Raw genomic sequence first — 15,979 nt, 5'->3', positions numbered from 1 at the left:
CTGTTGATTACTTCTTCATGTCGCGCTTTTTCTTGCCGCCACCGGCCTTGAACTCCGCCCCTCTCTTTGCGCTCCTGTTCACTGGACGTTTCTTGGGTTTCGACTTGCTGACCTTGTCTTTCGCGACCGGCTTCGACGCTCGGTAACCTTCGAAGACAATCCCCTTGGCCTGATTGCCTCCCCTTAGGCCTTTGCCTTTCGTTGCGTCACGGTCGCGTGACTTTTGCACAGCCTTGCCGCGACCCTGAACTTCATTGCGTCTGTTGCGTGCCTGGGGCCGCTTCGCATTGGAAGTGGGCTTCGTAGCTGGCTTCTTCGCCCGCATGACGCGTAGCTTGCGAGGCAGGAGTGGAGGGAATTTCTTGTCATTCATGAGTAGTGCCGCTTCGACCGCATTCTCGTCGGCAAATTGCACATAAGCAAACCCCTTGCCGATGCGGGTAGCCTTGTCGCGAACCATGCGTACGTTCTCAACCTTACCAGCTTTGGCAAAAGTCCTCCAGAGTCCTTCTTCTGCATCAGCTCGCATCTTGGCTTTAGGTCGCTTGCGGGGATTTTCCTCATCATTGGCCTCGAGGGTTTCCTCATCAACAAAAGGCAGGTTCCCCACAAATACACAACGGCGGTGCACGGTCTGCGAAGGTGCGCCAAGCTGGTCAATATGTAGGTGGCGATCGAGTACCACCGAGCCATTGAGTTTTGCGGCGATTGCCTTTGCGGCGATCTCAGTCGATAGTACAACGTAAGCATGAGTAGATGCAGCTGTCTCATCCATAAGAGCTTTGGTAGCAAAAGCCGCGCGCTTAGGGCCTGTGCCGCTGGCGTAAGGCGTCGAACGGAAGCGGATGGACTCTATTTTGTCAGAGGTGTCTTTTGGTATCGCAGATTCAAGAAGCGTCAGAAGCGCTTTCTTTGAAGCTTTGTCTTTGATTGCGGTCGTGGACACGTTTGAGAGAAAGATTGTGCGCTTCGTTTCATCGGCCAGTTCTTGGGCTTTAGCACCTGTCAAGGACTCGTGGACAGGGAGGACTGAAGCAACCCCAGCCTCACTCTCATTCTCGCTAAGGTCCTCGAGATCATTAGACGGACTGTCGCTGACTTCATCTCCATCATCCTGCTGTTCTTGGCGCTGCTGCAAGTCACGTTCCTCTTCTTTGGCAAGCCTGCGGAAGTAAACGTCCTCAAGTTCCTCGTTGTCGACCCGTCGTCGCTTCCTTGGTCGCTCTTCATCACGCTTGACTCGAGCTTTTGACGCCTGAAGATCGTCTGGCTCGGAGCTCGACTCTGAATCCGATGGTGTCTCCTCGGGTGTTGGCAACTCTGGAGGTGTAACGGACTGTCGGGACTCTTTGATGGGCTTGGTCACAGGTTTTTCTGGGACTTTGACGGGTCCCAAACTCGAGGCGAATAGCGACGACAAGGTTGGGTCAAAGGCGGTGGACGAGCCAGAGACCGTGGGCTGGTCTTTGGACTCCACCTGTTTGGTGGCCTTCGATGACTTCTTGCCCATCCTGTAGAGCTGAAGATGACTGCTCCTGAAGTCTGACGTTGTGAGACCTTCAATATTGGTTTGATATCAAGAACAGGTCAGAATGCTGCTTCGAGTACGTCCAAGTTTCAATTGGAGACTGAAATTTTTTCTCCGCACGGCTACGGTGGAGCGAATAGGCCAGATGGTTCCTGGGTCGCAGGCAGTGGACTGCGGAAATGACATCGGTAGAGGTCCTGCGTCTCCTCTTGTGCACGGCCTCCCTCTGCGCTTCAACTGCCTGCCACCTGCTGGAAACGCGTTTTAATTCATTCAATTCGAAGATCAAGTACTCTGAGAGAGCTGTCTCTTCTCCATTCGTGAGCGTAAACCTCGTGAGAAGCTCGTTCCCAGTGGACTGCGCTACCCTCACCCACACCGTCAAACTCCCAATCTTCCAGCTACAACGAATCTAGCCCAGAATCACTTGTCCAACAAATCCGGCCCTGTCCTCTTTCGCCCCAGCAGCCATCACGTACTAAGCTTCGCGCATAGCCGACTCGATAACAGGCCTTGAACGTTCATTCGAGTCGCATCTGCATAGGCGCGCATGCGCCCCTCTCCCACCCCCGATCCGAAAAGCTTCACAGACTGTGGACTTGAATGAGCAAGTAATAATCACAACGAGGACTTCTCACTACTGCCAGCTCCTGCCTCTACAGGAGACGTCACGATTTTGCAGCGCAGAGCTGCTGAAAGCTCAAGCGTCCCTCGCTGCGCCTGCAATTTAAGCTGGCGCACACAACATGGATTCTGCCGCAGACTCTCTTCTCGCATTATCGACACTTGCAACAGCTGCGAACGCACCCGTGACCCAGGAGGATGACAATCGTTCGAGCAGTCTCAGCGAGCTCGACGGCGAGCTCGACGACGAAGGGCCCGATGAGGCCGGCGACGATGCTGACGATGACATCGACGACGACGACGAGGACGACGATGAGGACATGGACGATGCGCCACAAAACGAAACACCAGACCGACCAACAGTGGCCGATAATGACTCAGAGGCTGAGACAGAGCGACTGGAAGAGTCGCCTGACAAACCTGGCCACAGGAAGTCTTTCGTTGCTACGCCCAGCAAGCTAGCAAAACCCGTCCTCCTGAATCACAGTCCGAACGAGAGACCCGAAATCGAGAGCCTTACAGAGAGCGCCATCTCCTCTCCCATTTCTTCTCACGACGATTCGGACGACGATCTCAGCGACGCGCCCGCCGATAACGAAGATGCAGAACCAGCAGTAGATCGCTCTCTTCAGCTATCACCTGGTAAAAGGAAGCGGCAAGACGATGAACAAGAGGAAGAAGAGAAGACTCGCAGCCGCAGACGCAGGACACATTCCGTTGCGAGTGACGACGCGAAATCAGATCGCGAATCAGAGCCTGAAGAAGGACCAAGTCGAGAGAGCCGTGAGGGCACACTCGAACCGGTCGCCGAAGCCAGAGTGCCCGACGAAGAGCTGAGCGAGGAAGACGACGATCGGCAGAACGGCGTAGAAAAAGACGTTGATCAACTCAAAGGCAAGAAACGAACTCCACCGAGCCGGGTTTCGTCCCGAAGACGAGGCAAGGACGAAGCACAGGATACTGAACAAGAGGCCGATGAAGAGCCTGATGCTGATGCAGACAGCGATGATGCTGAGGTAGACGACGCTGAAGCTGTTGTAAAGAGCGAGGAAGAACAAGCCAGAAGAATGGCAGCCATGGATGGACTGAGCGTGCTTGAGAAACATTTTGCCACATTGCGAGACCGACTCTACGACGAGCGCATCGCGGCTATTAACCATGAGCTACAGCAATTAGCAGAATCGGTCCCATCGCATCCCGAGCTCCTCAAGCAATTAGAAGCTGTCCGCAAACACCGAGACGAAAAGTTTGAGACTGAGCAGAAGCTCCTGGTCTTTAAGATTGGTGCCTTGAAGGTCAAGAGTATGTCTGAACGAGCACAAGTGCATAGCGCGTTCTTCCAGACTATGAGAGATGTTCGCGAGAAGCATTTGGACAGGCTCAGCGAGCACTTTTACCGCATTCAGCGGGAGCGCTTCAAGTCTGAACAGTCTACAGCGAACTATGGCATACCATTTGCCACCAAGCGATCAAAGCAGATCACTCAACAGACGGCGTACAACAAGGAAGTGTCCATTCTCTCAGGTGTGGCCAAATATGTCGGCTTCCCAGCAGCACCAGACCTTGCGCAATCAAGTACGAAGGAAATGGAGGACGATCTGGCCAAGATGGGTCTTAAGACAGGTGTAAGTATGATCAACAAGGACATCAGGCCGCCACTCATCAATTCGCAGGTCTCAAGTCAGAACCGGCAACCTCGGCCCGTACAGCGTGTTACCAGCACTTTCAGCAACATCTCTGCTCCCGCTGCGGAGGAGCAGTTCCTGGAGAAGAACCCTTGGGCGAATGCGCAGCATCCCATGCATAGACTCGGGATAAGTCGACAGAACTCCAATCGCTCCCCTCTCCACGACACCACTTACCTCACGCCCGCCAACCAGCAGCGGCTTGGAGAGAAATCCGCCTTGATGGGCTCGGCCTCGACCATTGCGGAATACCCATCGTCGCAATTGAACACACCTCACGACAGCTCAGTTATCGCCGAGCAACCGCCCAATACGACCTATCCGCTTAACGGTCGACAAAACTCTACCTCCCCATTTGACACTCGCCGCCATATCACGAGCGCTCCTGATGGGCAGATACATGAGTCTGCACAAATCGGCAACTCGTCGCCACTAGCGTCACGACTGGGAACAGCTGCTTCGCCTTCGCGGGCAGCCATAACGCTTACCGACAGCGTGGCAGACAGGTCAACTATTTCGGCGAGAGCGCCAGGTATAACGACCGGACCAGGCTTTGCGATGGCGCGATTTTAATGATTATGAATCAGTGGGCGGCTGCGCCCTGGTTATGTGTACACTGAATAGAGACAATTCTCGGCAGCGATGCCTGCCTTCTGCCGTCTGCCGTCTGCCACACAGCCACAGCTGTAGTCTTGATCCGAATTAAAACTGATTCTAATGCCGGGCAAACAGTCCTTCATTCTTCCTGTATTGCTTGGCCAAGCTTGTAGTACTCAAACCACAGTCAATTTCGTCAAGGGCGCTGAAGCTGTAGCTTGCTGGAATCCTGTGTCTCGTTCCGACTGCACTACCGCCCTCCGGCCTGCACATTGGGCGTCTTAGGTGGCTGACTCGTGGCATCTGGAACGACAACATCCTCGAACGTATCTTGGCCGACGGCCTTGAGAGTAAATGCAACTGCGCCCGCGTCAGCTTCAGCACCTCATCCCAGACTACCTGACTCACAGACGCCGAGTGCAAAGCTCATGATGGCAACACCCGTGATCGCATTCTTGAAGATATAGGGCCGACGTGCTCGAATGAGGGCGGGTGATTGCCGGTAATCGTTCTCGTAATATGATGAGCGCTTCAGAATCGGCATTCGCAGCGCTCTTGTCGCATACATGGTGACGGAATGGTGTGTATAGGAAGCAGATGCAGAAGCGGTTGCGATCGAAGAAAAATACGAGATGCGTCTAGAGGTCGCCCCGTTTAGACAGCGATTGATCCCAGTGTGGAGTGATGAGCGAATCTGGCCGACTCCGAGTCGCGAGAAGAGCAACTCTCCATCTCCATAAAAACTTTCTGGCGAGCACAACTACTGCGCCTCTGCGTAGTCTTCGTCAAGTGCTTGATATCGCCAACATACTGGCACCCACTCCATGCAGTGCGGCCTTCTGCTTCGCTCGCTCCTGTTCCTCCTCCTCGGCCATGTCGTAATCTTCACTATTCTCTACTACAACCCGTCCGTCGTCACCAGCATCGAGGCTGCACTTCCCTCGTCTTTTAACAGTACTCTCTCGCTCGCCATGTCTGCCGCTGTGGCAAACGTGCGTCGACATTCGGTCTTCCTGACTCGCTCCCTTCTTCTGAGCAACCCACCAAACCGTGCGGGCAAACCTATTCGTACAGATGTCACCCGTGCTTACCGCGTCTTCACAGATCTCTCCTCATCCATCCGACGCAGCTCGTCCCCTTACCGCGTCTCAACGTCCACCTCACACGTACCAGCAAGAGCCTTCAGTTCCTCAAGTCACGCCTCGTCCTCGCCATCCAGCACCTCGATCCCCCATATCTCCCTTCACATCGCCGCCTCCAGCAGCGGCAAAGGCCGCCGTTTCCGGCCCGATGCCAACACACAAGAATTCAGCGCCAGCAGCGGACAGTCTCTCGGCGCACAGCGAGGCTCGTCCCTCCAAGAAAAGCGCCGCAGCCGTCCCGATTCTGGACAAGATGCCTATTTTGTGGCTCCCGTTGGTAGCCACTCCCATTCTACTACTCCGCAATCTACTGCTTTTGCCATCGCCGATGGCGTTGGTGGCTGGACTGACCGGGGCATCGATCCCGCCGATTTTAGTCACGGCCTGTGCACATACATGTCGTCGCTGGCTCAGTCCTTCAACGCTTCAGATTCCGAGCCAAGCCTGAGCCCAAAACGACTTCTCGCACGTGGCTACCAGCAGTTGATCAACGACCCGGACATGGTTGGCGGCGGTACCACGGCCTGTGTGGGCGTCATCGACCCTTCAGGACGTATGCGCATCGCCAATTTAGGAGACTCGGGTTTCGTGCAATTGCGGCTTGGGCGCGTGCAGCACCTCAGTGAACCACAAACACACGCCTTCAATACGCCCTATCAGCTGAGTCTCACGCCGCCGGAGATACTGCGGCAGGCGCATATCTTCGGTGGCGTCCCCATCGACGACAAACCAGGCAGTGCGGAGGATTTCGACCTCGGTATCAGCCATGGTGATGTGCTGGTGCTGGCAACAGACGGCGTCTGGGATAACTTGGATGCACAGGACTTGCTCAAGATCGTCGGCGGCATCATGCGCGGCAGTGGCGCATGGGAGCTGCACGGCGAGCACGGCGAGCAGGGCTTTGCAGTTTCGGACCATATACGGGACCTGGTCAGTCGGGAGAAAGGGTCCAAAGAGTCGCAAATGCCAGAGACTCTGCAAGGGATATTGGCTGCGACGATTGTCGGCGAGGCCAAGAACGCAAGTCTGAACGAGAAGAGGGACGGCCCGTTTGCAAAAGCGCTCCGAAAATACTATCCCGAAGAAGGGTGGCGCGGCGGAAAGGTGGATGACATCGCCGTGCTTGTGATAGTTGGCGTTGAGGAGGGCGGAGAGGCGAACTTGAAGGCCAAGTTGTGAGTCGGTGAACACAAAAAGGATTGTGGAGGAAGATGAGCGAAAGTCACCATGTACAGCATCATTGTCTCGGTGGGAAGGGTCTATTGGATGCTTTTTACGGTGCGTGGACTGTGATCTGAGGAATTTTGTTGGTTCGGGTGATGATGATGATGTGGATTAGCATAGCATGGTATGGCACACCACGGGCATAGCGATGGCGTTGGTGTTGGCTTATTTTAGAGGTTATGGCTTGCTATTATAGTAGCAGCGTTCACTGGGATGGGCTGGACGTTTCTCTCACTGCAAAAAGCACGAGCGGGATTCGCCCTGCAGGCACGCTTATTTTCTACGAAAGGTCGGAAGCAAGTGTGAAAGATATCAATTCAATGGCCGAAAGAAGTTTTCCTGTAACCCAAAAGAATCGCTGCCCAAACAAGTTGAGCCGCAGTATCTTGCTGGCCGGCACTCGGGTCCTTGCGATTGTTCCTCTCCTGACAAAGCACATGGCACGGTTCAGAAGGTTCACGATCTCAGAACGCGCACGGGAGGCCGTAGGTAGACCGTGTACGTTTCGGCCTCTTATCCTTTGATCTAGCAGCGGGACGGTTGCCCGGCAGGACATCCTCATAGGCGACGACGTCATAGGAGTCGAGTTCATCCATCCCCTCCTTCTTCGTCTCCTTCTCGGCGAGGCTGCTGTTCCCCAAGATTTCGGAGAGCGAGGTCACGAAAGCGTCGTCACAACCTGGCGAAGAGGCACGGCTCCTGTCCAGGACATCGATGGATCTGCGGCGTTCCAGGAAGCCAGCGGAAGATGTTGAGGAGGACATGGAGGCTGGAGGGTTCAGATCGATGATCTCGACGCCGGAAGCGGGAGAACGTCGATGTGATGTCGAGCGGCTGCGTTCTCGGATTGGCCAGAGCATCTGCTTGATGGTCATGCCTGGTCGGACAGCCTGCTCCCAGTACTCGGCCATGAGAATTTCGTTGTCTGGGCCAAGCAGGTCGTAGCGACCGGTGTAGACGTGACAGCTCAGGCCCTCGACGTGGTCGAAGGCCTTTTCGATCAGGAGTTGCATGTCCTTGGGACGTTGTCAGTGGAAGACCAGGTATATCATGGCTATTGCGCGCTTACTCTCCATTGCTTGCACTTGTCGAAGGGGATCAGAAAGTGGCGGCCAATGGCGTCCTCCAGCTTTACTGGTGGCAGCTTTGGTGGGATGGCGAGCTCCTTCTCGATCTCGGCACGAAGCTCGCCTCGCACCCTTTCTCGGCGGGCCACGTCGGCAGCTCTACCGGCTACCCACAGCTCTCTCTTGAGTTCGAGGATCTCGTCTTGCATCCGCATGGTTGCTCTACGCCGAGTAGCCTTTGTGACCTCCAGCTCCGCTTCGGTAGCACGCTGCTTTTTCATCCACGCGATCAGTGAGCTCTTCAGTTGGGAAACGCTCAGAGCGTCGATGCCTTTGAGGTCGACACATTCTAGGTCCCAAGCTTCGTCTGATTCATCTGTGGAAGTCAGATCAGGCTGGGAAGGCCCGATAGAGGTCAAGCTGTCGGCGAGGCTAGACATAGCAGCAGAGAGTTGGCCACGCTATTTGGGTTGAGAGCAGAAGATAGATCGCAGTCATCAAACGCCCGATCTTGGAAGGGTTCGTATACTCATAGAATTGAACTGATGTTGGACGAAGGAGCAGGCACAGCAGGCAGGGATGCGGGGGCGTCACCGGTTTTCAGGTGATCCAAAGTACGGACATCTTCAGCAGCATATGTGACACGGGGACCAGCCCTGATTGCGTAGGAAAAATGTGGACTGATAGGCTGTCTCTGTCAATGCAACTGCTCAGCCCCGATTCCGGGCAGCCTGCAAGGTGATACTGCGTCGGTTTCGTGGCGCATTTTCAGGGCGCCCAATGGTGTGGGCAGCGCGCTGAGCGACACGAACAGCAAGCATGTCTTTACCTTCACAAATAGATTACTGGTCCTGCTGTGTATGGACGCTAGTATGCAACATGCACTGCATTTGCCGCTCTGCTCGGAAGAGCGGTCGTCCCAAGTGGACGTGCCCATGAAATGGACAAGTCTTGCTTGGTCGCACTTGCATGTGATAACCCATTTTGTGAGCGTCGCTCGACGGGACCCAGCCTGTCGAGGCACAGGATTTGCGTTCAAACTCAATCATCATCATTTGCAGGAGGCTTCAGAACCCCATCAACAAGAGTACATTGGTAAGACCACCCTCGTCACCCAACGTCTCCGACACGGGGAGGAAGCTGCGCGAGTCAGGCCTTGGCTGAAACTTGAGTCATGCATCAATTCTACCACCAACTGCACTCAAGCAGATGCTCCGTACGGGCACTTCTTCAACACCATAACGAGATCGACTTCAGTCTAATTCGCACTCCGTCCCTCTCGAGCGCCTAGAAACTCTCTCACATAGCGACGCGCACCTCCTCACGCGCAGCGAGCTGCTCTTTCATCCCCCACACCCCGCCCGGTCCCTCCTTCCTTTCAATCTCATCACTCCAGCCGCCACAATGCTCTTTTTCTCCTTCTTCAAAACCCTCACCCAGACGACCGTCACCGTCGAGCTCAAAAACGACATCTCCATCCGCGGCACTCTGAAGTCCGTCGACCAGTACCTCAACATCAAGCTCGACGACATCATCGTCCTCGACGAAGTCAAGTACCCGCACCTTTCGTCCGTGAAGAACATCTTCATCCGCGGCAGCGTCGTGCGCTACGTGCATCTACCCGTCGACAAAGTGGATCGGGGGCTTTTGGAGGACGCTACAAGGCGGGAGGCGGCGAACGCGCATGCACAGGCGCAGCGGAAAGGCTGAGAGTGGAGGGGAAAATTACCGAGAAGGCATTATACCACTGTAATGACGAGTCTTCAGCTACGTCTTATGCTACCCATGAGGATCACGATCAGCAAGAGGGCCTGATGGCTGTAGGGGCAAAACGCCGTGGCAGTCTCGTGCGTTATACACTGCGGGGAGTGGTGAGCGTCGAAAATCGAGTCCCAGTCGCGCTCCCAACAAGCTTGCCACGTCGAGCTATGGTAGGCGAAGCTATGGACAGCAGCGAGAAGAAGAGTGAAAGTCGAGACGTGGAGGTAGGCAATGGCTTCAGCTTAGACGCGAAGCAGAGAGCCATCTATACGGACATGCAGGTGTGTCAACGTCAATTGATCTGCTTCACGCAGAAAGTTTGCCTCTCATTTTCGTGCAAAGCCTAGCATCGATCGCTCTCAGTCGCACGACTCTCCAGTAGTCTCCCACAAGGACTACCCAAAGCATTCCCCTGCCGTGCTCAAACACACGTCCACAGTCGACAGCTGCGATGGAGAAACCGGACAAATATGAGGTTAGAACTGACAGTAACCGTTAACTTGAGTCACTCTACACACCATAATGAAGACCTTCAAAACGCTCCGTATCTCCACCACTCCCACCACCTCCCATCTCCCATTGGAACAGGCCCTTCTTCTTTTTCTCCATATCCCATTTCTCAATCCACTTCTTCATCTTCTCCCTACTCCGCGCGCTCCCCACATTGACCGTCGGTACTACCTTCTTGATGCGCAGCGCGCAGCAGAACATTGTCAATTCGCGAAACGAGCTGTGCTCGCTGTACGGCACGCCAAAACAGTTCGACTCCCTGGTGCTGCCTCGCTGGGGCACCAGATCGCGCATGCCGAAGCGGCTCTTCCATCCGTCACTGTTGAGGATCATATCGACAGCAGGATTCTCGGTGAATCTGCTGCTTGGAGGCTTGTAGTTCCAGCCCGTTGGCCGGAAGCCTACGATGCGGCTGAAGTGCGGCTTGAGTGGCACTAGATAGTCGTGCAGCGTCTCGGCGCGGATCTCGAATAGCGTCTGCATGTGTACTTGGGCTTCGAACTTGTTGCTGGTGAGGTGGGCGTTTAGTTCTCTGTCCTCGAGGGCACGACAGATGGCCATTTTGTTGGGCGGGGCGTAGATCTTGGATTTCAGTGCTTTGGCGATTCCTAGACAGATGCGCTCCTTGCCAATGCTGTATGTGCCGGTTACAACCAAGAGTCGGCCGCGAGGTTTGAGGTCAGCTTTACTGTCCTCTTCCTCCGGCTCGAGCTTGGGTTTGCCGGCGTCCCCAGCTTCCAGGAACTTGGACATTGTAGGTCCCATCCGTGAGTTCTTGGTGGATTCCCATGCGTCGCTGGGATCCGCTATTTCGTTGGACAGGGACACGCACATGGCTGCGCATGCATCGATGACATCAGTCTGAGAGGGAAACGCGTATTTGGGAGTCAGATAGGTCGTATCGAGGTAGCAGGTGTCGATCCACTGCTCTTTGGTGGCGCCACTCACGGCATCGACGACGTTGGGCCGTATGAGTGGATGGTTCACGTGCGCAGGACAAGCGCGGAAGTCGCCGCAGTGAAGGACTCGCGTCATGCGGTCGCTTCCATCTCGATTCTTGCCAATGACCTTTTCGAAGAGGTACAGTGAGGAGCCCGGACAGTGGTTGGCTGGTATCATGGTCACAAACACACCTTTCGTGTCAGGCACCTCATATTTCTTCTCAAACTCGAGAGGCTTGATATACTTTGGGTTGACCTTGAGACACTGGCGCATGAGATTACAGGTGACCTTACTTGCGTAGATTGGGCCATGAGACCAGCTGGCAGTGAGACCGATGTAGTGGTCGCTGTGAAAATGGCTGAGGAAGTAGGCGTTCTGGCCTTCGACTTTACCGTAGCGGAAGGCGTCCACACAGATACTCAAACCAGGCATGATCTTGTAGAAGGGACAAGTCCGCTGGTACGACGGCTTACCGCGGGAGTCCTTCTCATTAGCAGCTGCCTCGGCCCAAGCAAGATCTTCAGCATGGCCGGACATGAGCCTACTGAATGCTGAGCTACCTGCCTTGTTGTCTTTAGCGGCGCTGAAGGGATTGTTTTGAGGTGGTCGTGCAATGGCAGCTCGCTGAAAGCGATGGGCCGGCTTGGTAAGCTGTTTGAACGGAGATGCTGGCCTGGATTCGGGTCCCGCCATAGTGGCTGAAGAGTCTTGCGTGATCTTTGGTAGCGGAGGCGCAGTCCCGTCAAGACAAGCGTTGACATGACTTGATGCCTGCGCTTCTGTCAGGTCTGCTAGGCTACCACTGCAGATGGGACAAGATGCAACACTCTCCTGGTCCGGCGTACCAGGTAGATCGAAATCATCATTTGGCGTACGCACACTCTCAGTGCCACTCTCTGATTTTGAGTCTTCGTCAAAAGCTGCTTCCATGGCAGCTTGGTCTTCCATCCAACGTCTCTCCATAAACTCCTCGCCTTCCTCATAAAATTCATCTTGCTCAAAATCTTCGTCACCGAAATCTCCAGGAGTATAAAGACTAGTATCTTGACGTATAAGTGGGGGACGCTCAGGATCCACTGTGCCATCCAGTGCGATTGGTAGTGTATCATCATGATGCGTCTTGGTTTCGGCAGAATCGTCGAAGGTGCCGGAAAGCTGAAGAGGCTCTTTGGGTCGTAACATGAGCGAAGCTTTGGTCGTACCATCTTGTGGGGACTCTGATCGCGGTTCAGTCACAGGCCGAGCAGACTCATCAGCCTCACAACCATCTCCGAACAAAGAGTCGTTTTGAGTTGCGGGCAAATCTTCAGGCAAAGAATCCTCATCATCATTTCCTGCATCTGAATCGTCCGAATCCACAATGAATCCACCTCTCCGTTTCTCCGTTGATCTCACCTTGCTAGGGCTGGACCGGGGTGCGCTTGAGTTAGGCGGAAGAAGATCAACCGAAGCCTGGGCCTGCGGCGACAGCCAGTCGTCCTCCTCGTCCAGACTCAGACGTGGCTTTTTCGTCGGCGGCTCAGCATCTGGACGACGAGATGTTTTTGAAGTCTCTGGAAGAAACAAATTACTGTTAGTCACGACATCCTGGGCAGGGGTTGATCCAGCAGCGGGCGAAGATCCGAACCAGGAAGTGAGACTGGTCTGCCGTGGACCTCGAGGGCGAGCAGTGGGTGCGCTTTTGACTGGAGTCAGTGTGCTTTGCCTTGCCGATGTAGAGGGAGGCATTTCCTTCGAGCTCGTCGCGGGAGAAGGCCTTGTGTTGGGGGCTAGCCTTGGGGCATCAGAAGTAGAGCCCGCCTTGGCAGCAGGCGACCAGTTGCGGGACAGTGGTTGGACACGAGAAGATGCGTGGTCAGTCATCGATCCAGCAGTGTCTGCCCCTAATTTCAAGTCCTGCAGGCTGACCATGCAGGGATCGCCGTCAATTGCAGGTTAAGGGAAGGAGCCAGGTGGCGAGCTCATTGCGTTATTGCAGGAGGGAGTTTCGACAGTCTTCACTTGTGAATATACAGCAGCGCCGGACAATAACTAGTGAGCAGAACTGTCTCTGCACAGATCGTGGCGGCGAGGGTAGTACTAAATGTAGTTAAAGTGAAGTACATTGACTGCTGTACATTGCAGGAGGAGTCTTCCCCCCAGAAAATCGCTGACGCTTTCTGGCCGCGACGCGCCTGAAATCGCGTCGTTAATTGGCCATTCACGTGCCCACTCATTTGGCTACCTCTGTCGGCTAACTTTCCCTCTATGCAATACCCCATCTCGACTCAACGTATTTCCCTGAAAGCATTCCAGCTCACTTGTCTATCTTCCCACCGACACAGTAGCCCACCGGGCGAAGCCTCTCGATGTCGCCCAGCGTCGAGCAGGTCAAGGACGAGGGCACGCGCGCCCAAGTCATCCTCGCCGGCGGCTTTGCAGGCCTGATCTCGCGCTTCTGCATCGCGCCGCTCGACGTCGTCAAGATCCGCCTGCAGCTGCAGCCGCACTCCCTCTCCGACCCGTTGTCATGCGACGGCATCAAGGGCCCCACGTACAAAGGTGCTCTACACACCATGCGCGCCATCGCGAAGCAAGAGGGCATCCGTGCGCTGTGGAAGGGCAATATTCCGGCCGAATTGATGTATGTCTGTTACGGCGGCATGCAGTTCGTGGCATACAGAGGCTTCACGCAGATGCAGCAAGCACTCCCAGTCAAGATGCCGAGCAGTGCCGAGAGTTTCGTCAGCGGGGCTTCAGCGGGCGCACTCGCGACGACCATAACGTATCCGTTAGACTTGCTACGCACGCGGTTCGCGGCACAGGGGACTGATCGCATCTATACCGGGCTTCTGGGCGCAGTCAAGGACATTGCAAGAGACGAGGGTCCACGGGGCTATTTTCGGGGATTGTCGGCCGCCGTGGGCACCATCGTGCCGTACATGGGGCTGTTCTTCAGCAGCTACGAGCTTTTCCACCAGCACCTTGGAGGGAAGAACTTGCCGTTGAGCTCAGGTGATGCTGTTGCGGGCGTTCTGGCCAGTGTTCTGGCGAAGACTGCAACCTTCCCCTTTGACCTGGTGCGGAAGCGACTGCAAGTACAAGGACCCATGCGTACTCGCTACGTCCACACCAACATTCCCATCTATGCCGGTGTCTGGCGCGGCTTGCACTCTATCTGGCGTAAGGAAGGTGTACGTGGGTGGTACCGCGGCCTGACTGTCAGCTTGATCAAGGTACTTTCTGTTGCTGTTGATGCACAAGCCTATGCTAATTTGCCACTCAGGCTGCCCCCGCCTCAGCCATCACGATGTATGTCTATGAGCGTAGTCTGCACGTGCTCATGGCTGAACGCAATGACGATAATCTGTGGGAATGCTACGACGCTTATGCTGATGATTATGATGACTGAACGAATAACAGGGGCTAGCATGATCGCATGCTTGGTGTTTTACTACTATTTTTGGACTGGACTTCATATCAGTCAGGGCTACCAGATGGTCGCCACGGCAAAGTTGCTTCTAGACAAGTGTGATGGGATGAGTGCAGCACATGGTCCAAGAGTCAGTGGCGGTATCTTCGACATGAATACTTGGCTGACAAGAATAGGGAAACGGCAGGATATCGGTCCCGGATCGCACCAAGTCGATCTTGACTGAATCAGGCTCCACGTGAAGAACTAGAAGTTTCAAAATGGTCCGTAGAACGAGCAACGCAGACGCAGCCTTCAAGCGGCAGATTGATAGTTCAATTAATGCCCAGATTCTATCTGCCAAAGCGCATCTCAGCACCTGCGAACTTCCACAATCCTCGCAAGAATCCTTGATATTCCACAGGTACATTGCCCTGGCTCGGGTCCCCGCCCACGCAGAAGATCTCGGACAGTCGAATCTGCCATGGTGGATATCCTTCCAACTTGACGTAAGGCCCGAAGACGATAACCAGCTCCGGCTCGCCCGCACCAACTTCCTTCTTGGCGTTGGTAGATGGCGCCTGAGAGCCTGGAACAGCGGTGGTAGCGGAGATCTCGGTGTTGATGAGGTCGGAGGTTATGTCCCGGGGACGAATCTTCTTTGCCTGCGCCATCTCTGTAAGTGTGCGGGTCAGATCGACGAGCGTATCTCTGCCGTCCGCTGCGGAAAGCAGGAGGAGATTGATATGTCTGCGTCCACTTTGGCTGTTTGCACGACTATTGTGCTCTGGCGAGGGGCTGTGCAAAGTTTGGTTGGACGAGTAAATCTTTGAGCTTGGGGCAGCGGGCGCGGGCCCGAAGTATGAGACTAGCTTCTGGTCGACAAGGTCCTGCAGGGAGGAGGTATACGACTTGAGGATGCCGGATTTCTCGTAGATGCTCAATGTTGGTATGCCTGCGGCCGCAGACCAGGCAGACAGCTCGGCCACTTCGTCCATGAGAGATTCTAGTGCACCATCTTCTTCGACTTTGTATCTCAGGATGACGCTGAGGTGTTCCGGTATGCGGCTGAGGTCTTTGACGTCTCGTTGGATGTACTCCGGGCTGCGGTGGTGGTAGTGCATGATCGCAACGATGCGGTCGGACACGGCGTGCCAGCCATGGTAAAAGCGGATGATAATGCCATAGATGACTTGAATGACAAAATATATGAGGAAGTGGAACTTCTGTCGCAGAAAGGGTCGTATCCTTTGCTTGCGGCCTCTACGTGCAGGCTTCGATTTCTTTGCAGTCTCCATGGGGGATGGAGGAGCTGGTTTTCGATGCTTGTGAGGTTCTGGCAGATAGGGCTTGATAAGGGTTTCGCGGCCAGTGCCGCCAAGTGCAGAACCCTTGCTCGCTACATCCTTTCGGTAGTTCTGGAGATCGGGGGCGTTTAAGGGCATGTTGGAGGCTGAGCGCGGTGAAGCACAGTGCTGTCGGCACGACGCTGGAATACAGACGAATTT

General features: G+C 54.9%; 9 protein-coding genes across 9 annotated transcripts; 4 read left to right on the top strand and 5 right to left on the bottom strand.

Moving 5' to 3' along the window:
- Positions 1 to 7: 7 nt before the first annotated feature.
- On the bottom strand, positions 8 to 1,510 carry HMPREF1541_08273 (uncharacterized protein; the record flags this gene model as incomplete). The annotated part of the gene is made up of 1 exon (XM_008722592.1): positions 8 to 1,510. One exon carries the CDS (start codon positions 1,508 to 1,510, stop codon positions 8 to 10), a length of 1,503 nt encoding a protein of 500 aa, XP_008720814.1.
- Positions 1,511 to 2,274: 764 nt separating this feature from the next.
- On the top strand, positions 2,275 to 4,410 carry HMPREF1541_08272 (uncharacterized protein; the record flags this gene model as incomplete). The annotated part of the gene is made up of 1 exon (XM_008722591.1): positions 2,275 to 4,410. One exon carries the CDS (start codon positions 2,275 to 2,277, stop codon positions 4,408 to 4,410), a length of 2,136 nt encoding a protein of 711 aa, XP_008720813.1.
- A 274-nt stretch (positions 4,411 to 4,684) lies between these two features.
- Positions 4,685 to 4,978, bottom strand: HMPREF1541_08271 (uncharacterized protein; the record flags this gene model as incomplete). Its single annotated transcript, XM_008722590.1, has 2 exons — positions 4,685 to 4,794; positions 4,843 to 4,978. 2 exons carry the CDS (start codon positions 4,976 to 4,978, stop codon positions 4,685 to 4,687), a joined length of 246 nt encoding a protein of 81 aa, XP_008720812.1.
- A 427-nt stretch (positions 4,979 to 5,405) lies between these two features.
- On the top strand, positions 5,406 to 6,755 carry HMPREF1541_08270 (uncharacterized protein; the record flags this gene model as incomplete). The annotated part of the gene is made up of 1 exon (XM_008722589.1): positions 5,406 to 6,755. The coding sequence occupies one exon, from the start codon at positions 5,406 to 5,408 to the stop codon at positions 6,753 to 6,755; it is 1,350 nt and encodes a 449-aa protein (XP_008720811.1).
- Positions 6,756 to 7,264: 509 nt separating this feature from the next.
- On the bottom strand, positions 7,265 to 8,307 carry HMPREF1541_08269 (uncharacterized protein; the record flags this gene model as incomplete). The annotated part of the gene is made up of 2 exons (XM_008722588.1): positions 7,265 to 7,816; positions 7,870 to 8,307. The coding sequence occupies 2 exons, from the start codon at positions 8,305 to 8,307 to the stop codon at positions 7,265 to 7,267; spliced, it is 990 nt and encodes a 329-aa protein (XP_008720810.1).
- A 964-nt stretch (positions 8,308 to 9,271) lies between these two features.
- Positions 9,272 to 9,577, top strand: HMPREF1541_08268 (U6 snRNA-associated Sm-like protein LSm2; the record flags this gene model as incomplete). Its single annotated transcript, XM_008722587.1, has 1 exon — positions 9,272 to 9,577. The coding sequence occupies one exon, from the start codon at positions 9,272 to 9,274 to the stop codon at positions 9,575 to 9,577; it is 306 nt and encodes a 101-aa protein (XP_008720809.1).
- Positions 9,578 to 10,138: 561 nt separating this feature from the next.
- On the bottom strand, positions 10,139 to 12,808 carry HMPREF1541_08267 (uncharacterized protein; the record flags this gene model as incomplete). Its single annotated transcript, XM_008722586.1, has 1 exon — positions 10,139 to 12,808. The coding sequence occupies one exon, from the start codon at positions 12,806 to 12,808 to the stop codon at positions 10,139 to 10,141; it is 2,670 nt and encodes an 889-aa protein (XP_008720808.1).
- Positions 12,809 to 13,428: 620 nt separating this feature from the next.
- HMPREF1541_08266 (mitochondrial thiamine pyrophosphate carrier 1) lies at positions 13,429 to 14,471 on the top strand (the record flags this gene model as incomplete). Its single annotated transcript, XM_008722585.1, has 2 exons — positions 13,429 to 14,295; positions 14,346 to 14,471. 2 exons carry the CDS (start codon positions 13,429 to 13,431, stop codon positions 14,469 to 14,471), a joined length of 993 nt encoding a protein of 330 aa, XP_008720807.1.
- A 353-nt stretch (positions 14,472 to 14,824) lies between these two features.
- On the bottom strand, positions 14,825 to 15,916 carry HMPREF1541_08265 (uncharacterized protein; the record flags this gene model as incomplete). Its single annotated transcript, XM_008722584.1, has 1 exon — positions 14,825 to 15,916. The coding sequence occupies one exon, from the start codon at positions 15,914 to 15,916 to the stop codon at positions 14,825 to 14,827; it is 1,092 nt and encodes a 363-aa protein (XP_008720806.1).
- Between the last annotated feature and the right edge of the window lie 63 nt (positions 15,917 to 15,979).

Source organism: Cyphellophora europaea, assembly GCF_000365145.1.
Source record: "Cyphellophora europaea CBS 101466 unplaced genomic scaffold supercont1.8, whole genome shotgun sequence".
NCBI classification, from domain to species: Eukaryota; Fungi; Ascomycota; class Eurotiomycetes; order Chaetothyriales; family Cyphellophoraceae; genus Cyphellophora; species Cyphellophora europaea.
The sequence above is the reverse complement of the archived record's forward strand: the minus strand, read 5'-3'. Positions and strand labels throughout refer to the sequence as shown.